The 21,740-nt window shown below is 36.0% G+C and overlaps 2 protein-coding genes across 2 annotated transcripts; one reads left to right on the plus strand and one right to left on the minus strand.

Moving 5' to 3' along the window:
- Positions 1 to 860: 860 nt before the first annotated feature.
- Positions 861 to 16,512, minus strand: LOC122014859 (pyruvate kinase isozyme A, chloroplastic-like). Its single transcript, XM_042571340.1, has 6 exons — positions 15,959 to 16,512; positions 14,913 to 15,003; positions 14,628 to 14,821; positions 13,701 to 13,822; positions 2,735 to 3,213; positions 861 to 1,374 (listed from the first exon to the last, which is right to left on the minus strand). Exons 1-6 carry the CDS (start codon positions 16,469 to 16,471, stop codon positions 1,073 to 1,075), a joined length of 1,701 nt encoding a protein of 566 aa, XP_042427274.1. The 5' UTR covers positions 16,472 to 16,512; the 3' UTR covers positions 861 to 1,072.
- Positions 16,513 to 17,843: 1,331 nt separating this feature from the next.
- Positions 17,844 to 20,687, plus strand: LOC122015287 (60S ribosomal protein L4-like). The gene is made up of 2 exons (XM_042572095.1): positions 17,844 to 19,039; positions 20,353 to 20,687. Exons 1-2 carry the CDS (start codon positions 17,933 to 17,935, stop codon positions 20,464 to 20,466), a joined length of 1,221 nt encoding a protein of 406 aa, XP_042428029.1. The 5' UTR covers positions 17,844 to 17,932; the 3' UTR covers positions 20,467 to 20,687.
- Positions 20,688 to 21,740: the final 1,053 nt, after the last annotated feature.

Here is a 21,740-nt window from a genome sequence, read left to right on the forward strand (position 1 = left end):
ATTTTATTTCTTTTGACGTGCACGATTTTCGCACATCACTATTTCAAAGAGGGCGACGTTTTGTCATATATGACAAAGATGACAACACAATGAAACATCATGAACAGAGGTGCCCACAAAAGTCCAACGTTGAAAGAGAAAAGAACCAGTAAATGCAGCATTGCAATATATCACTATCCTGAATTCCTGATAGTTATATTTGAAGGATGCCTTCTTCAGAAGAGTTTTAAGTCTGACTTTCCATATCAAAACAAGAATGCAAAGTATGACGTTCCAGTTGTGATTACCTTGCCTGATGTAAACTTTAATGTTAGAATAAAAGCAATATTCTAGAGACAACTCCCATCTTGGAGGATAAGAACAAGAGATATGAACAAAGCAGTTGAGAATTTATTGAGGTGTTAAGCTAGCAAAGTTGAATTAAAGGGGAAAAAAAGAAACTAGAAGACAACAGCTCACCCCACGGTGCAATTAAGTCATATATTAACTTGCAATAACTTCTCAAGCGATCGGAGAAATACAAAATGCCATGCTCTTCTATGACAAGATAGCCGAAGATCCAAAGGTAGTGACACCAAAAGAACGATCTTAAAAATCTCCAAATCAGCAACTAGATATATGGTTTACTAGGAGGTCAAATGACCTTATGGTCATACTTGGAAGCAATTTAATTAATCCAGAACAAAGAAAATGCCATAATTATTCCAGAGAGTTTACTTAACTCCTTTATGAAAGCATACTTTTTTTTTACAAATGAAGAACTTTACCGGAGCATTTACCAAATAATGCAGAGCAGAAGCTCCAGTTCTGGCGATGTTAAATACCGCATTAGCCACAGACGTGATATCAACAATTCAGAGTGGAAAGAAGCCCAAGAGCTCTTAATCATTAAGATCAAATGTCATAATTTAAATTCAAAACATCATATGTGATGCGTGATCCAGCAAAAATATGAAGTGAACATATTTATGTTTAAAGGATATAACAAACTGCCAAGCAAGAATGCCATCAGCACCAAAACTTCATAATCGGATACACACTAAGACACACCAAGGCAAAGACAAACATCCTCCTAGGGGACGTTCATCACTTGAATGGATAGCAACTGATCTGACAAAGCAATCACTAAATCACCAGATTGGATCATTCCTCTGGCCTTGAGCAGAGCAAAAGTACGGTTAAGATTACTCTCCATGTCACCAGAGAAACTAAGACGGAAGGGTATTAAACCCCACTGTAGATTCAATCGCCTCCTTACAGATGTTGAGGATGTAAATGCAAAGATTGGACAATCAGGGCGGCACCGTGATAGCAGAGAGGCCATATGACCAGTCGTTGTAAAAACAAAGACTGCATCCACTCCCAAGTTGTTAGCTGAAATCACGATTAACTTGGTCAAAATAAGTAAACAGTGAAAATATGATGGAACTGGGAATGAATATCAGAACCAAAAGTTTAATATCATCAGGTGAGAAATTCCTTAATTCCTGACAAAGTTATCTTGGGTTCGAAAAGTCATCCGTGCAAAGGGTCTATTGACCACTTCAAATAATATCTTCAAAAAAATTCAGGTGGAACTGTTGACACTTGGACCAATGATTAAGTATCACAAGATAGAATTTAATTCCATATGTAGTCTTTAACAGGGAAACTTCTAAATGATTTAGTCAAGGAAAGTTAAACATAACGATGCCAGCTTGAACTGAAAACGATGAAGGGGGAATATAATTCCATATGTAATCTTTAACATGGAAACTTCTAGATGATTTATTCAAAGAAAAGTTCAAACATAATAATGTCAGCTTGAACTGAAAAAGAGAAGCCAATGTGCTCAAAAACTTTCTATTTTGGTGCCTGTACATTTCATTGTTACCTAGTCCTTTTTTGCACTTTTTTTTTCTAGATATAATCAGTTAAATACAATATTGCTCTCCTAATACCATAATCTTGAAAATAACAGGTTAGTGAACCCGTGAATAAGCTAGATGTAGGCCGGCCCATGGAATTTAAGTTTGAATTGTACCAAATTTAATTGGAACTAATAAATAGAGAAAGAGTACCAGAACTTAACATGTGAAACTAAGTTAGGTAAAGAAATTTCCTTCCCAAACCTCCATGTGTACTAACTTGTAATCTCTATATGATAAAAGCATAGAAGAGAAAGAAAACTAAAGCAAGAGAAAAAAATTGATCGAAAAGAGAAATTAATGATTCCAAGCAATCAAGAATTACTATGAAGCAGAGGTAGTTCTGGTAAGTAACAGTCATATTTCAAATGACTAGGATTTCTCATGATCACATGCTACCTGGTCCTTTCCAGCTATCTATGAAAAAAATTGGGGGAATTACTAATTTGAAACTGAACTGAAAGGTTAAGAATGCACGAAACAGAAAAAATTAACCAAATGACAATGAGGTGCATAGTTCATGTCCTAGATTTGTAAACCTATTCCAAAGACAAAAAGAACTAGAACCAAGTAGGCTATGACTGACAATATTTGCACAATTACAGATTTACAATATACAGTTGACAAAACCGAAAAGAACTAGAATCATGTAGATTATGATTAACAATATTTGCAAAATTACATATTTGCACTATGCAGTTGAAAAAGTCAGGTTTGCATAAAACACCTCTTAACAGTGTAAGGTCTATGGAAAGAGTTAATGTGCATGGCCTACCAACAGCATTACTAGAGAGAGTGAGGCAGAAATCATAAATTAAGATGCTTACCCATTTTGGCAGCAGAATTGCAAATTTCCTCGATGATTTTGTCAGAGAAAGAATTTGCAACAATGGGAAGTTCCATAGCCTCATGGCGCTTCTCCTCTCTCCACCATCTTTCAATACGCAGGCTGACACTTCTAAGCACAGCCAATGCCTTATCTGGATATTGGCCCATAGCAGACTCGCCTGAGAGCATCAGAGCATCTGCTCTCTGCCTAACTGCCTCTGAGACATCAGCAACTTCAGCTCTAGTTGGTGTAGGATACTCAATCATGGAATCAAGAAGCTGAGAAGCTACAATTACAGGCTTGTTTAGCTGCCTGCACGTCTTGACTATTCTTTGCTGAGATGAAGGAACTTCTTCCAGTGGAATTTGAGCACCCATATCTCCTCTAGCTACCATTGCCCCATCTGATGCAAGAATAATGGCTTCCAAGTTTTTTAAGGAGTCAGCACTCTCAATTTTTGCAAGGACTGCAATTTCTCTGGAACATAGTTTGAAAGATCGTGTCAAACTGTATCTAAGAGAAACTTACAAGCAGACGAAAAAGGAAGAAAGAATAAACTCATATTTCATTATGTTATGATCAACAGGCAGATAGATTTATATTGTTTTGTTATGAAACTCAACAAGTTGTTGAACTCCCTTAAGGGAAAGTTTTCCCAATTGATCATCCAATCCAAGTAAACAGACATCGTATCATACCTTTTACAACCATAGGCTGATCATGTTAAAGAATATTTTATTCCCTTATCATGAATCATCCCCTCACTGACACTTGAATTATCCAACTGACATATTAGCAACATTAACTTTTAGGAGGCATCATAATCATCCATGATCCATCAGAATTTTAAAGCATGTTTTGGAGAAAATATTACATATGATCATCCACATGTCCAATGGTCTACCACAAATGCACTTGGCATTACTAGGCGGTCTACTTCATGTAATTGATCCACTACACATATGCCAATTGATTAGAATGCCTACATGCTCTTAATTCTTACCCTTTCCATGTTTGAGGTTCTGTTCCATAGAAAAAGGAAATTCAAGGCTAAATTCCTTGGAAGAAACATAAACAAATAGCATAAAAGATGATGGAAAGTAGACTATTAAATTAATTGTTATTTAACCATGAAATCTCTTTAAGTTAAATAGTTCAGAACCATTATAATCTTGGTAAAGGTCATAAAAAATCTGGTTTGTGTTGCAAATTTGAAATATACACTATTTATGAAATTGTACATATAAGAGCTTATAAAATAAAGAACTGAAAAGGATAAGAATAAATAAGGTTTGAAAATAGACCAGCTAAAAAGGGTCTCACTTTTCATAAGGTTTGAAATCTTGAGCCGTACAAGAGTTTCAACATTTAACTAGAGGTAGTAGAATAGTAGGGGTGCAGTGCTGTGTTGGAATGCTAACGATTGGTGTCAATGGCAAATTGAAGGTGAATGCGGGAGAACAAAAAAAAGAAAAGACAACTATGTACCCATAAATTTAAAGTACTATTTCATACCAAAGTTTTATACCAGAGAAAAGACATCTCATAGTGTCTCTAATACAGGAGGATCCGAAGATTTTTATTATTATTTTTAGTAATTTTCATCCTTTTGGTATTTAAAGTATTTTTGACAATTTCTATCTTTTATATTTTTTTTGGATTTTAAATCCGTTTAGATATTTTAGGATTGTGAGCCTATTAATAATTTTTACTTTTTTCTAGAATTTCTTTCCTTTCTTTACAAGATATGAATTGTGGTCTATATGTTAGGATTTCTTATATTAGGATGTGGAGTATATATAAATATATATGAAATAATCATCGATTATTAAATAAAATTTCCTTTTTTTTGAAAAATCTAGAGGACGATAATTTCTCTTTTTATCGTCTCCTCAATTCTCTCATTTTCGTCAGTCCTCAGGATAATCGTTATCCTATTCGGTGGGTTTCGATTAAAGAAGTCGAGCATCAAATCCAATGGAAGATCATGGTTGTGCAAGGTAGGTTTTGATGGAGTCTCGTATCGTGGTCATATCACCCAAGACAAGATTGAGGATTTATAGAGGCAAATCGCAGATTTAACCCAGCATGTCGTAGCGGCGACGTGACATCTTTAAGATCTCAGATCGAAAATTTGAATCTACCTTTAAGAACCCTTATCAGCACGAACATCGTGGTAGGAAGGAGACTTATAGAGGCCTAATTTTTGGATTAATCTGTCCGTATTTTCTAGTACGTTACCACAAAGGGCTTTATTGATTGGATCAACAAAGTGGAGAGAATTTTCTATTATGAAGAAGTTTCAGGTAAAAGTAAAATTAGTTGTCTTCTAGTATTGGCATGGTGGGAGCACTTGCGATGCTTACAAGATCGACAAGGCAAGGCCAAGATCAGAAATTGGGAGAGGATGAAAAAAAAATAAAAGATCACTTTCTTCTCTTTGATTATACTCAAACTTTGTTCTAGGGACGATTAGGTTTTGCCATAGACGACGTAAGCTTCGACGCCAGAGATGACCTCGACAAATTCAAAGATGATTTAGAGGAGAAATTTGACCTAGAAGTTGATGAACCTGACATGCTGCAAGCTGTGGAAGATTGCTATAATTGAAGAGGAATCTCAATCTCAAATTGGAGACGAGGCCGAGGCAACTAATGATCCAATTTATGACGAAGACGAGACCGAGTCAACTAATGTTCTAGTTTATGATGATGAAGGAGGTAATGCCGAAGACAATAGCGAGATCGACCCGCCTGACACCTTCATGGAGGGGATCCAAGAGGAGATCTAAGTTCCACCTCCCGCCTCTGCAAAGCCGAAGGACCGAGGTGACAATTATGATTCGGACAAGGAGGTGTATGCTACAGCCAAAGCTTTGGCCCAATCCTAGAATATTTCAGCCGACGGATGTGGTGCTTGTGTTGCTTCTCTTAGCTTTGACTGGACTTGCTGGATTTATGCAAATAGGACTCAGAGTAAACATAAGGGAGCTGAGAAACTGAATTATGTCTGCCAGCATGTTCTCACAAAATCAGCCCCACACAACTTTGATTATTCCAAGTCAATCTCAGGAAAATCTCATCTATTTCATGATGAAAAATTACCATCCTTCTTCAGAAGGTTGTCATGGTCTCCTCATTGAACCTTTTTAATAATACCTGCATGGGATTGCATTGCATCAGGTGTTGATGGAGCCATGGAGGTGAGCTGGTTATTTGGAAGCTACACCTGACAAATGATAGTCAATCTTGGAAAGTGCACAAGACATTTTTAATTCATCGGAAAGGTGTTCTTGACCTTGAGTGGTCTCCTGATGGAGAAAGTTTGATTTCTGGTTCAGTTGATAATTCTTGCATAATATGGGATGCCAATAAAGGATAGGTCCGTCAAATGCTGGATGCGCATTTGCATTATGTTCAAGGTGTTGCTTGGGATCCTTTCGGACATTATGTTGCTTTGTCAGCATTATGGAAAAGAAAGGATGACCAAAGAGCTTTATCTTATGCTGAGAGGAGTCTTAGGATCGTTTATAGGCATATCTCCAGCCACATTATGAAGGGTAACCTGTATCTGTCATTGAACCGGCCAGATGCTACAATCACTGCTTTCAGAGCAGCTCAAGAATTAAGATCTGATTTTCATTCATACCAAGGTCTAGTCAGTTCATATCTTGCTCTCGCAAAAAACAAGGAGGCATTTTTTACTGCATGGGGAGCAATGAAAATAATAACTCAGTCTGCAAAAGCTCTCAAGTTGGTTGGAGATGTTCATGCTAGCAGTTCTAGTGAGAGAAAGAAGGCAAGAATGTTCGACAAATCTGCTCTACTACTTGAACCTGGCTTTCTAGAAGCTGCGTTAGCATTGGCAGAGTGGCATGTTGTTGATGGACGTCATAAAGATGCCATCTTGAGAGATATGTTAAAGAGGCTACCGAGTTCATCAAAAAGATGTCATTTGAGCCAAACGTTAAGGTGTGGAGATGTCATTTGAGTCAAACGTTAAGGTGTGGAGATGTCATTTGAGTCAAACGTTAAGGTGTGGGGCGCGCTGCTCAATGGAGCAACGGTACATGGTGATGATGAGCTCGGGCATTTTGCCTTTGAACATCTGCTGGAGAGTGAGCTTGGGTGCAAAGGGAACTACCTTCTCATGGTGAATTTGTACTCCAAGGTTGTGAGATGGGAAGAAGTGAGGGAGTCGGTGGAGAAGTGCTTGAGGGATGCGAAGATGGACAAAAACAACGTCCACGATGTCATGCTCATCAACGGATCAACGGGGATTCCCAAAATCCAACAAATGCTAGTAGATTTTATCAATTTAGTGTCAGATGATCTTCCTACTAGGCTACCACCTAACACTACTCTAAATTCGAGGACAAGTTCTTTTAACCCAGGGTGACTGATATTGGAGGATCTGAAGATTTTTTATTATTATTATTTTTGATAATTTTCATCCTTTTGATATTTAAGGTATTTTTGATAATTTCTATCTTTTATATTTTTTTTGGATTTTGAGTCTGTTTAGAAATTTTAGGATTGTGAGTTGGTTAAAAAATTTTCCTTTCTTCTAAAATTTCTTTCTTTTCTTTACAAGATATGAATTGTGATCTATATGTTAGGATTTTTGTCATGTCTTTGTATTTTAGGGTGCGAAGTCTATATAAACATATGTTTAACTGTATGAGGAAATAATCCTCGATTATTAAATAAAATTTCCTTTTTTGGAAAAAATCTAGAGGACTTCTTGTTTTCTCCTCAATTCTCCGTTCGAGGAGTCCGCTCCCTTATAGTAACTTGGAAAGAAATGAGCGAAGAAGTATTAGGTGCTTACTATTCTAGATTATTTTATTTAATCTTTGGCATATTTTATAAAGCACACCCTTGCTATTTTTTCAAAAGTGCACTAGCTTTTGACATGGTTTTTTGTTCAAAAAAACATGCCACATGCTAGTTTGCAAATCAGCTTGAGCGGTCAAAATCACAAATTTACATACAATTAATGTTTAAAATAGCCAAATTAACCATTGCAGCAAAAGGTAAAGTCGTCACTAGCCAAATCAACGATGTAGAATGGAAGGTGGACAAAAACATAGTTTTTGATCAAAATATTCTACAAGTTCATCTACAAATCAATTGCAATAAATTTTGTGCATTTTTGCCATTCAAGAACCGAGTTGTAAATTAGCATGTCAGGTTTAAATCACATTCACCAAACTGATCATATTAGGTTTGGAGATTCTAAAAGATATAACTTTTGTTCGAAAAAAAATGTTGTAAGCTTGATTTGCAAATTTGCTTGCAATACATTCTGTGCATTTTTCATGTAACAAGCTGATTTGCAAAAAAACTTGTGGGGTCAAATATGCAAATTCATGTACAATTGAGGTTAGATATCCCCCGAATAGGCTATATTAGGTTGAAAGTCGCTCAAAATATAAATTTTGACCAAAATAACATGTCACAAGCTAGATTAGCAAATCAGCTTCCTCATTGCATTTTTCTAAGTGTAATTTAGGAATCAAAATAGAGCTGGGGTGTGATTTGGTAAAAGAGATATATCAGGGTGTGATGTGGTAAACTCGCCTAAAGCCTTAAACTGAATGTCTAGAGAAATTGCTGTCATATTTATAATATATTTAAGAGGGCAAAGGGAAAACTACAGAAGACCCTATTTAACATTTTTATATATTTGCTACAAATGGACTTGTAAAATCTAAAAAAGTTCAGGGCATAATATGGCAAGTAGTCCAGCATCTTTAAATCTTTATGGCACGTGGCCACTACCATTAGCAAAATAAGGAGTCATAGAAATAACCTATTTATTAATAGCAGTGTTCGAAATTGCGCCCTAGGCGGCCGCCTAGGCATTGTGCGGTAGGATGCCGCGCCGGAAACCAGCGAGGCGGAAGCCCTAAGCGGCTAGGCCGCCTAGGCGGTCCTCCGCGGGCCTAGCTTTTTAAGGCATGTTAAACCCGTTTTTTAGGTATTTGCCAGGCGTTCGTTTGTTTCATCGCCCCGACTCTTCGTCTTCCCTGATCGCGTTGCTTCCGGTAAGTTTTTTTTTTGTTCATTTATGTTTTTTTGTTTCTCAAATCTTCGTCGCGGCAACACCGGACGCATCGCAAGTGTCAGACGCTGCCTGAAGCGTCGTCGGACGCGCTGTACGCGTCTGGCGTTGCTTCGAGCAACGCCGGTAGAGTCGCGATGCTTCTGGCTGTGCCAAAAGCTTTCCGCGCGACGCTACCGGCGCCGCTTGAAGCAACGCCGGACTTCACCGGGCGCATTGGACTCGTCCGGTGAAGCTTCCGACAGCGCCGGAGCCCTCCCGCGAGCCGCCGGTGGCGGCCTGTGGCGTCCGCGCCGTCGCGCGAGTCGCGAGACTCGCGACAGAGACGCATTTTTAGCGTTTTTTTTTTTTTTTAATATTTTTTAGATTTAATAAATTAAAACAATTCCTAACTCTTAACGTGGATAATTTTAATAATAGGGTTGAGTTCATAAAGCCTAATAAAATTAAGATCTCAATTAAATATATTTAAAATTTATCTTTTTTATAATAAATATTATTAATTTATATAAAATAAATTTAAATATATAAAATTATATATAAAATTCTAATACGTAATAACCATTATTAATTTATATAATCATATTTAAATATATAAATAATATATTTAATTTTTAAAAATAAATAATATTAAATATTAATTTATATATTAACAGATTTAAAAAATTATAATAAATATTATCATTTATCAAATTTAAAAATATAAAATATTTAAAATTAAAAAACATATAATACATATTAATAAATTAATAAATCATATTTAATTATTTATAAATTATAAATGTTATATATTATAAATTTATATTAATCGGATTTATACATATTAAAATTATATTAAAATTTTAAAATTTTTAATAAGTATTATTAATTTATATAAATCATATTTATAAATTTTATATATTATAAATGTATATTAATCGGATTTATAAATATTAATTATTAAAATTTTAAAAATTCTAATAAATATTATTAATTTATATAAATCAGTTTTAAAAATATGAAAATTAAATTAAAATTTTAAAAATTCTAATAAATATTATTAATTTATATATAAGTATATAACAGATTTAATAATATAAAAAATATATTTAAAATTAAATTTATTTAAACAAATATCTAATAAATTTTATTAATTAGATTAAGGTATATAAAAAAATATTCTCAGACTTGTTAATGACTTAATGTTATATTTCATATTTTCATTATTTTGTATTGTATATTTGTATGGTATAATTAAATTTTATTATCATATTATGTCTTGTTATATATAATTTTTTTCCCTTCAGATTATTTGTTATCAATGGCAAGCAATCCATCTTTGACGACATCTGTCACTCAACCCGAATCCGGAATTCTTAGAAGAAAGTCAAATGGCATCGGATGGGAGTTTGGGATATTGATTGATCCTAAGAACCTCGACAAAATTAAATGTAAGTTATGTGGAAAAGCAATGTCAGGAGGAGTGTATAGGATAAAGGAGCACATTGGAAATATACCTGGAAATGTATCTGGTTGTCGAAAAGCATCTCAAGAAGACAAAAATAAGTGCAAACAGACTATTTTAGAAGGGAGGAACAGAAAGAAGAACAAAATAATGGAAGAACAAAGTTGTAGAGCAGAGGTGGCTATTTCCCTAGATGAAGAAGAAGGTCTTGAAATTGAAGGGATGGATGGAGTTAAAAAACCTCTTCCACTTAGCCCCATGGATAGATATGCATCGGCAATTGCTCCAGAAAATGCAGGCTCCAGTGGAAGTAAAGTGCTTCGCCAAAAAAATATAAATGAGGCTCTTTTCAAAGAGAGAACTCAACAAGTTCAACAATATGTTGGGAGATGGGTTTATGAAAATGGAATCTCATTCAATGCTGTCGATAATGATAGCTTCAAGCAACTAATGGAGGCAGTGGGTCAATTTGGACCAGGATTCAAGCCTCCAACTCAATATCAACTTAGGGAGCCACTATTGAAAGCCCAAGTTAAAAGAACAAAACAATTGCTGGAGAAACATGAAGAAGAATGGGCAAAGAATGGATGCTCGATCATGACAGATGCATGGAGTGATAGAAAAAGAAGAAGCATCTTAAATTTATGTGTTAATTGCAAGGAGGGTACTATATTTTTAGAGTCTAAGGAGTCTTCAGAGGAGGCGCATACAGCTGAACTTATTTTTGAGTATGTTGACAAGTGTGTTGAACAAGTAGGAGCTCAGAATATTGTTCAGGTTGTTACAGACAATGCCACCAACAATATGGCTGCAGCTAAATTGATGAGAGAAAAATGACCCGGGATCTTTTGGAGTTCATGTGCAGCTCACACTATTAATCTCATGCTTGAAAGTATTGACAAACTTCCACGATATAAAAAGGTGATTGAGCAATCCAAGGCTTTTACCATTTTCATCTATGCTCACCATAAGACTTTATCATTGATGAGAAGTTTCACGAAGAAGAGAGACATAGTCCGACCAGGAGTTACCAGGTTTGCATCAAATTTCCTCACATTACAAAGTTTGATTGAAAAAAAACTAGTTTAAGGGCCATGTTTAGAAGTGATATGTGAGAGAAATGTAAATAGTCAAAAACAAACAAAGGAAAATTGGCTTACTCTCCAGTGATGAGCATGAGTTTTTGGAATGGTGTGACACTTTGTTTGAAAATATTTGCTCCTTTGGTAAGAGTTCTTCGATTGGTAGATGGAGATAGAAAGTCATCGATGGGGTTTCTATATGGGGAGCTTCTTCAAGCTAAAGAAGATATCAAGGTGGCTCTGAATAACGTGGAATCAAATTATCAGCCTATCATAGTCATTATTGAGTCACAAATGAAGGATACACTTGATACTTCATTGCATACCACTGCATTTTTGTTGAATCCTTATTTTTACTACAAAGATAGTTCTATTGCTCTTTATGAGGAGGTCGCAATGGAGATTTTTGAATGCATGGAAACTTTGCATGCCAATGAGTTAGATCTACAAGATACAATTATTAACAAGGAATTTCCAAAATATAGAAATAAGACTGGGTTATTTGGAAAAACATTAGCAGCAAAAGCATGTGAAAAAAATGATGATACATTTGATCCATGTGCATGGTGGAGTACATACGGTGCTCACACACCTAACTTGCTAAGGATGGCATTGAGGATACTTTCATTAACTACAAGTTCATCTGGGTGTGAAAGAAATTGGAGTTCATTTGAAGGAGTAAGTTTTAAACTTTCAGTCTACTCTTTAATTAAATTAGTTATCATTTTTAACGTCTATACTCTATATTCAGGTACTAACTATAGTATTTACTTTCTCTGTTTTTTTTAGATTCACACAAAGAAAAGAAATAGGTTGGATGCCAACAGGTTGAACAATCTAGTATTTGTCCAATTTAATGCTAGATTGTTAAACAAACAAAAAAGAGAAAAAGAAAGAAATGTTGATGTCCTTCTTGCAAAAGATGCTTCAAATGCACAAGGTTGGATTGTGGATGGTGGGGGAGATGATGAAGTTGAACTAGGTTCCGGGGTCACTTGGTAAATGGTTGATGAAGCAAGTGGAGCAGATGAAAATCTACAACCCCGAAAAAGCTCTAGAGTGAGAAAACTTCATGAAGATGATTTTGAATCCGAAGAAGAAGACGAGGATCACAATAATGATATTGAGTTTGTGTCCGATGAAGAACAAGTTATTGAAAATTATGGAGAAGAAGAAGCAGAATAAATATGAGTCTATGAGATATTATTAGTTGTGTAATTTTGAACTCATTTTGTTAAGACATGATTTATGTTATTTAACAATTATATTTTGCTTAGTGGTTACTAGTTCACAATGCATTGTAATCTTGAATTGAACTATTGCTACCATTTTCCAATGTTCTACTGTTTACTATATGATTATGATAACTTCCTGCATGTTCTATTGTTTAACTGTTTCTTTTACTCATATTTACTAAGCCTAGTATATTTCCTTTGCACAAAACTATTAGTTTTCTTTTATAGTTTTTCATTTTTTGGTATTGGAAAGTATGTATTTATTTAGCATACATAGTTAGATCTTCATTGCTATGAAATTGTTTAAGACAACATTTAGATTTGCATATGACATTGTCCACAGTCCACATGAAACAAGGGATACCGAGGAATCCGCCTAGCGGCGCCTAGTCCCCGCCTAGGCGCTGGCCTGCCGCCCGACTAGCGCCTAGCGAATTTTAGAACCTTGATTAATAGAAATTAAACTAACATGAAATAGTTTGAATCACAACCTCTTATTGTTTTACATAGTCAAAGAGGTCACATCATAGTTTTTTTCAACCTTTGCAACAACATCAAGCCTTTACCCCCACTAAGTGCTAGTATTTTTCAACCTTTCATTATCTTAAAAGCAGATAAATTCTGCACACACACTTCTATGTGACATTTACACAAACCATGGATCTGAACATTACCTCATCATAACATCATTTGTTAAAATTTATCTACCCATTTGTATGTCATAAAAGCCAATGCAGATCTTACATGAAGACATCCTTTTTCTCCATCAAATTCATGGGTGGTTGAATACCCTTGTAAGAATTAGGATTTAGCTAGGAAAATGGAGAGCGGATCAAGAAAGCATACTATCATTCATAATTCTTTTTTTTTTTTTTTTTTTGAGGAGTTTCACCAAATTTAAAATTATCTGTAAAGGTCCCATAATCTAAGAGCTAGTTTGCACATTACCAGCATAACATGTGTTGGAACTGCTCAGAGAAGTTATTAGTATGGTTTTTCTATCATATAAGATTTAGCTTAGGATCACAATGGAAAACTAATTTTTTTCCAGAAGACAACATCAGTGCAATGCTTTAGTAATTGGATTTGAACATGAATATGAAGGTAAAGTAAGAAAACCAGAAGAAGATTTTCTACTTGTCACGGCATCTTGCTGCTATATAGCTTTTGAGATGATTAATAACTTCGGCAGACTTGACAAAAGAAACTGCTATGAAATCTACGCCTTCAGAAATTCCAAAGTCAATATCAAGCCAATCCTGCACATAACAAAAGCATAAGAAGATGCAGTGCAGATTGATAAAAGATCTCAACAAGGTGTACCAATCTATCATCCTAACAGACCACTTGGATTGTTAAATAAACTTAAGCATACTCACATTCATTTAAATTTTAATAGAAAACATATAGCCAGCATAATTTTATTACCTTTTTTTTATTCGCTGTTTGAGTTATAAAAAAAGGCTGACTAGTAAATCCCAACAAAGCAAATGCCATACCAAAGAACAAATATGATGTTCCTGATTTGAGAAAAATGCCACTTATTGATATATTAAAAAAATAAATTCAATATATATATATATATAAAATCTTGATGAATAGAATGAAGATAGATGAAAGTATTAACCTAGTGGGAATAAAAAATCATTCAAAATGTACAAGGAGCATAGGGAAAACCTTAACAAGTCGAGATGAGTTTGCAATAAAAAAGTTCATATAATAAAAAATATTACCCTGTACTCACAAATGGAATAGCATTCAAATAAAGAAGACAAGGCACAGAAGACAGGCTAACAACATTAACAAAAATTAGTTGTCATCTAGTCGCGTCCATTATTGATGAATTCTGCAGAATGACAGTGTTAACATCAAACTAACATGTGGTGCAGAATCTACCTATGATGGTGTTACAGAATATTCTGGATAACAAGTTCATAAATCATTAATTATAGCTAAAAAAATAGAGAATAAAGCAAATACAATAAGTGAATTTCAAAAATAATTAATTATAGCTAAATAGTAGTTGAATAAAGCAAATATAATGAATGCATATTATGAATCAACCTTGGAAGATATTGTAGGAAGCATGGCATTCCGTTCTCGGACTAGCCTACTGTTCCTCCAGAAAGTGAGATTAGCACGTGGTAAGAGCAGTCCAGGATCAATGCAGCGGCACTTTACATCTGGCCCTATTTTCTCAATCACCTCAAATCTCACCATTCCTCCATCCACAAGAAGTAAATCACCAACTCTAACATCTGTATTAGGTGCAAAATCTTTCAGTAGGTCCATGCCCCCCAAAAAAAATGGAAACACCAAAAAAAGAAGAGAGAATTTTCAATCCTCAACCTTCAGCAAAGCCATCATAATTCACAATGATTGTCCTTTCTGGACGTGGTGAATTGAAAGCTCGCACACTGAATGTCCAAATTTCACCATCCTGCATAATATAGTATAATGAGTTTCTGTTTGACATACACGTGGATAAGGATTTCATCTTAGAGAAAAAAAAAACGAGTATACCTAGTACACCCATTAAATATATGCTGAAAATGGTTATTGTATCTCTCTAAGTCTTTCCCTTATCTTGTTCTCTTCCCACCTCAATCTTAAATACTCTGTTACAAACTTCAATCTTTACCTATTTTGAAGCAGATTTATGTCTAAATACTTATATTGCTAACTTCTGTAGTTCTGTGCTTGTTTGGAGAGAACGTGGAGAGGAGGAGGAGGAGAGTGAAGAAGAGAAAGTGGAAGAAAAGAAAGGAAAGTGAAGATAACAAATTCACTTGTTTTGTCCGAGTAAACTAGTTAGATGAACTAAATTGTATTTCTCGTGTTTGATAAGAGCAAATCAAAAGGAGGACTGCTGATCCTCGTTTTTCTGTAATGACCATCAAATTAGTGTTCAGGAATGTAGGAGGATAATATCAGTTTTATCACTTATTTATTGTCCTTTCTTTCCAAATTTTTCTAAGAATAACAGATGACTTCTTCCCCTTTACTTTTTTATTCCTAACCAAACGAGATAAATAACTAATTTTTATTCTCTCCCATGCTATCTTCAGTCCTAGGGGCATTAGCTAATTTTTATAATTATTATATTTTTATTCACCCTTTTTGAATCTACTTTAAGGAAGAAAAAAATAAATATTTCCCTTTTTATTTCTCTTCAACCAAAATGGGGTGTCACCAAACTTCATATGAAGTAATGGAAGAACAATTTGGTCTCTTATAAACAGAATAGACATGAACTCACGAGTGAAAATAAACTATCGGAAACAAAGTAGTCTCACTGCCCAAACCAACCAAGTTTCGGGTTTGCGCATTGTTTCGACGACAAAATGCAGAAGAACATCTTCTCCAACCAAAGAAAGCAAGATCAAGAACCTAACCTCGGCCTTGGCAGAGGCGGCACCACCGAGATCACCCATGTGAATCTCGCTGCCCTCAGTGTCCATCATCACAGCCACGGCAAATCCCTTCTCTTCATTGAGCCGTCGGACCTGACGGATGACCTCGTGGTGCCACTCGTGGGTGCCGTGACACATGTTGATCCGCGCGACATTCATCCCGCCAACGGCGAGCGCCTCGATCTGCTCCGGGGAGCAGGTTGCCGGGCCGATGGTGCACACCAGCTTCGTCCGCCTGGTGCTCCGGAACCCGTTTTCTTTGAGCTCCGACTCGGTGACTTTGTCTACGTCGATGGGCGACGTCGCGGCGCCGTCAAAGGGGATGACGCCAAGATCCGGAGAAACGGAGGAGGCCGCGCGCACAGAGAGCGCATGGAGGCGGCGAGGGCATGGAAAGGAGGGGCGGAGCGAGGGCATGGAAGGAATGGAGGAGGAGAGCTTCGAGGGCATGATCACGGTGGGCCGTGAAGAGAGGAGGCCGAGGGATTGAGCCATCGCTTCCTTGCGTTCTCCTTCAAAGCTGAGAAGGGTTGAGCGAGTTTGGGGTTTTATTCCAAATCGAGGCGTGTTAGGGACGGAGCTCACGAGATGGTTGTTCGCAGTGATCACCCATCATGCCATGGGCAGCATCTACGTTATGGAGGTGTCAATCCCCTTGATAATAGGGCGAATGGTCATATGTTTAGACATCCGGCAACCATCCGATGGTAGAAATCATGAAGCCTGTTTTGTGTAGAACAGGTAATTACCCAGTTCGCTTCATCTGGTCAGTTCGTGGTTGCGAGTCGCTAGATATTTGGAAAAAGGTTGAGCTTGAATTCAAAGTTCTGCTCGAGTCACATCAGTCTCTATGAACGCTAAAACGGACTTATTAAAGAATTACATTGCGATTTTGTGAGTAAATGAATAGAGTAAGGTAGAGAAAAATCCCAATTGAATTTTACTGGACCATAGGCAACTTTGTTTTTTATTTGTTCATTTAATAATAAAAATATATAAATTTAAATACATTAGAGTTTGAATAATAAATTAAACATAAACTCAATTTATTAGTGCTCCATAAATAATTTATAAAATTTCATAATTTTAAAATATTTATGAATTATAATAGGTTAAAAATATAGAAATAATAGGAATTTTATTTATTAAAGAAATATTTTATCTATATAAATACATATTTTATCTAAATTATAAAATAATAATGATATTATCAGCTCAATCCAAACTAAAATTAAACTTGCATTTTTTACATAAATAAATTTAAATAAACTTAATAAATAAATTTGAACACAAAGCTATACAAGGATGAGTAAAAATTGAGTTAATCGAATTAAATTTTAGAATTCGATTTATTTAAAAATTTAGTTTTTTTTTAAAAATAATTAATTTAGTTAATTCGGGTTGATTTTAGTTTTAAAATGTATCATTCAATTAAATTAAATAACCAAATTAATTGAATTTTTGGTTAAATTGAAATTTTTTATCCTATTTTTTAAAATTAAAATTAAATTTTATTTTAAAACTGGTTTTATTTGCAAAAAACTGATTTTTTTTAAAATGATTAATTTATTTTTTAATTAAATTAATTAAGTTTTTATCAGTTTAATTTATTTGTTTTTTAAATTAAGTAGATTTAGTTTATTTAAAAATAATAATTCAATTGAATTTATCATTTCGATTCAGTTTAATTCTATTTTAACCACCCTAGTTAGACAGGAATCAGTTCTTAGGAGGATGATTTGGCCCATTAACAGAAGAGACCTCGGAATGGACATAAAAAAAACCCAATTTTCTTCTTGGACCGTCAATTATCTAACAAACGGGGCGGATTGAAACCCTACTCTTCACATCACTCTCTATATAAGCATAGTGGTCTTCGCGCTGCCGTTCTTGTGTCCTCTTGACGAACCCTAGCTTGTGCTTCCCCTTCCTTCCCCCCGCCGCCGGTCTTCCCTAATGGCCTCCGCCGCTGTGCGCCCCCTAGTCACGGTGCAGCCCCTTGAGGGCGACATGGCCACCGACGCAGCCGTCACCGTCCCCCTGCCTGACGTCTTCAAGGCCCCGATCCGCCCCGATGTCATCCGTTTCGTCCACTCCAACTTGTCAAAAAACAAGCGCCAGCCCTACGCAGTATCCAAGCGTGCCGGTCATCAGACCTCCGCTGAATCCTGGGGAACCGGGCGTGCCGTTTCACGTATCCCTCGAGTTCCAGGTGGCGGTACCCACCGTGCTGGCCAGGGTGCATTCGGCAACATGTGCCGTGGCGGCCGCATGTTCGCCCCCACCAAGATCTGGCGCCGCTGGCACCGACGCGTTAACATCAACATGCGCCGCTACGCTGTTGTTTCGGCCCTTGCTGCCTCTGCCGTCCCATCCCTTGTATTGGCCCGTGGACATCGTATCGAGACCGTTCCTGAGCTCCCACTCGTTGTCTCTGACTCGGCTGAAGGCGTTGAGAAAACATCCGCCGCCATCAAGATCCTCAAGCAGATTGGTGCCTTTCCAGATACCGAGAAAGCTAAGGACAGCCAGAAAATCCGACCCGGCAAGGGTAAGATGCGAAACCGCCGCTATGTTACTCGCAAGGGTCCCTTAATCGTATACGGAACAGAGGGATCAAAGATTGTTAAAGCTTTCCGTAACATTCCTGGTATTGATATTGCTAATGTTGAGCGTCTCAACCTTCTGAAACTGGCACCGGGAGGCCACATTGGAAGGTTCATCATCTGGACCAAATCTGCATTCGCGAAGCTTGATTCTGTATTTGGAAGCCTTGACAAGCCATCTGAAAAGAAGAAGGGATATATTCTGCCCAGGCCAAAGATGTTCAACGCTGATCTTGGAAGAATCATCAACTCTGATGAGGTACAGTCTGTTGTGCGTCCAATCAAGAAGGAAGTGAAGAGGCGCCACTTGAAGAAGAACCCCCTGAAGAATCTCTACACGCTCTTGAAGTTGAACCCTTATGCCAAGACTGCCAGGAGGATGTCCTTGCTTGCTGAAGAGAAGCGCGTCAAAGCCAAAAAGGAGAAGCTTGACAAGAAGAGGAGCAAGCTATCAAAGGTATTTTAATTTGTTTGTTTGGAGTATGCTTCTTGTTTATTCATCTCACATTACCTCTTTTTGTTGGTTTAGGATCATGATTAGTTTTTATAACCAATATATGTTTAGTAATATGGGCGATTTGTTTTTGTTGAACTCTTAATGTTTAAATTAGTTAAAGCAATTAAAATGGATCTAATTAGCTGAGGCTATTGTTGGCTTATTTAAAATGCACATGCATATTGATATGATTTTTCCTAATTGCTTTGGTTTAAATAATGTCGATCATCTGAAGTTTTTTTTTAAATTATACAGAAAATTAATGATATCTGTTTCGAGTCATTTTCAATTTCTAACTCATTGTGGTTCTTCAAATTAGATACTGTAACTGAATATGGATGTTGATCACATACTGGATAATCTTCTCACTAGGATTTGCCTGAAATGAGCATTCTGGAATGCATGTATGTGATATAACAGATGATAAATATAGTAATTGTCTGTTAACATTTTATCTGTTCTGGTTCACTTACACTATTATATAGAAATTTTGAAAGGAAGCATTTTCTTGCATTTCTTTTCTATTACATTTATTACAAAGATGATAATCTTTCAGAACATGATTCCTATAAAGCTGACATCTTTGTTAACTAGTTCTTCATGGGTGTCCTTCATCTAGTTTGAAAAATAGCTATTTTGCATAATGATTTAGCATAAGAACATTCTCTTGGGCTTCGTTTGGTAGGGGTGATAGGATTTGGATTGGGTTGATTAGGATAGGATTGGGGGTAGGATTAATAATCACTCTCCATGCCTAGGTATTGTGAATTCTACCCCTAATTAACCATATCAAATGACATATTAATACCTTTTTGAAATCATAATCCTAATCCTATCACCCCCACCGAACAAAGCCTTGATGCATAGCATGCCATGTTGAAACTGTCTGAATCTTTTTTTGGCTATACTAGTCTTGTCCTACAATCATGCAATAGTTATGAACATTTCATTTTTAGTCATGAAAAAAATGGTAGTCTTTATATCCTTCTATTGTAAGAAATATCCATTTTCTATCTGAATTGCTTAATGGCTTCGACACAAGTTTATTTCACTATTCAAACATGAGTGCTATTTGAATAGAGTGGTAAAATAGTAGTACTTGGTAGGTAAGGGTTGGAACATATGTCTGAAACACAGGAATTATTTCTATAAACTACTTTTGGTCGTCAATTGATAATTTAGATCTTTCATTTTAAGAAATGCTCACTAATGTTCAACTTCTTCAACTGAAATATCGATTTGTCCTTTTGTTTTCCCTCTTTGACCCTATGCAGGAAGAGGCTGCTGCAATCAAGGCTGCCGGACGTGCGTTCTACAAAACTATGATCTCAGACAGCGATTACGCCCAGTTCGACAACTTCTCCAAGTGGCTGGGAGTTAGTCAGTGAGCCCAGAATCGTCTTGGATGAATCTTAGGGCGATAAGAAGGGATACTTGCTTCAGTTTTTGTTGGTTAATTCGTAACTTTGGTTGTGTCATTAAGAACATTCCATGGACGTGGTTAGATGCATGATTTGCACCATAGCGCACGCACTCTGTTTGTTTGCGTCAGACCTAGTTTGATGAGCATGTTATCTTAATTTTTGAATGCATGGATTTTATATGGTCACTTTTATTTTATTCTTTATCGAAACAGACTTATTTTCTTCCATAAGTTAAGAAAAGTAACTATAGTTTTTAAATTCCCAGCATATTCCTTTTTCAAATTACCTTAGCCTAACAAAATTCTATTGTTGTGTGAGAAAATGCGGCAGCGTTACCACGTATTCATTCAAGTACGCGCAAGATCAACACTTAAAAATCAAACAAAATATTATATGTTGGTAGATAAATGTTACTGCTATTGGCTTTTAATTATAAAATAAAATAATAAGTAAATATATATATAAAAAAGTTATAATTTATATAGTTAGATTTTTTTTAATAATCTAATATCGAAACATTCGGCCAGATTAATTCTGGATGTGTACGACTTTCCCCCAATTTTTTCACTGGGTAAGTGTCACTCAAGAGTCGGCTTTCACAAGGATTTCAATCACGACGAACCCATTTCATTTTATTTTTTTTATAAGAATCGAACCTAAACGCTACACCAAGTTTGGGTAGTTGGAAGTCCTTCACGATGTACCTGGCTCGTCATTCCCTCCAATCGGACATGAGGACCGATTAGATATAGTAGGTCTCCTTAGTAAAATAAAAAGTCAAGTGGAGAATGAGTTGTTGATCGTATTTTATCAGGCTAAGTTGATGATAGACTAGTCGAACGACTGTCAATCGGCTTATGGCAGGACCGAGTTATCTATAATATCGTACTCTTTTAAAAATTTGTGTCAGAAAGGACAGAGAATATCAAGCCGGTAAATCGTCTTTTAGAAACTTTCAACCTATCAAGTTACAGAGATTGACGGGCTCATTTAAGTAAATATGTCAAGGACACTTTATGCCCTGTCCTTTCTTAGAAAAGTTTTGAAAAACATGTTGATACTTTAAAATGTGTACATAACACAATAGTGACATTATAAAAAGGATCTTCATCTATAAATGAAGGTATTCGATGCTTCTTATTTGCATACGTTATCTGCTATAGTTTATAGCCACTACTTTCTTCTCCAAAATCGAACACTGACTTGAGAGTTGATGGTCGAAGGGTCAACGCAGAGAC

Source organism: Zingiber officinale, chromosome 8B (genome assembly GCF_018446385.1).
Source record: "Zingiber officinale cultivar Zhangliang chromosome 8B, Zo_v1.1, whole genome shotgun sequence".
NCBI classification, from domain to species: domain Eukaryota; kingdom Viridiplantae; phylum Streptophyta; class Magnoliopsida; order Zingiberales; family Zingiberaceae; genus Zingiber; species Zingiber officinale.

Excerpts from the sequence above, each read along its gene's own strand:
- LOC122014859 (XM_042571340.1), bottom strand. The coding sequence starts at position 16,471 with ATGGCTCAATCCCTCGGCCTCCTCTCTTCACGGCCCACCGTGATCATG. Across the intron at positions 15,004-15,958 it reads CCGCCTCTGCCAAGGCCGAG|GATGGTGAAATTTGGACATT; the intron begins GTTAGGTTCTTG and ends TATATTATGCAG. Across the intron at positions 13,823-14,627 it reads TTCCTACAATATCTTCCAAG|GATTGGCTTGATATTGACTT; the intron begins GTTGATTCATAA and ends TGTTATGTGCAG.
- LOC122015287 (XM_042572095.1), top strand. The coding sequence starts at position 17,933 with ATGGCCTCCGCCGCTGTGCGCCCCCTAGTCACGGTGCAGCCCCTTGAG. Across the intron at positions 19,040-20,352 it reads AGAGGAGCAAGCTATCAAAG|GAAGAGGCTGCTGCAATCAA; the intron begins GTATTTTAATTT and ends GACCCTATGCAG.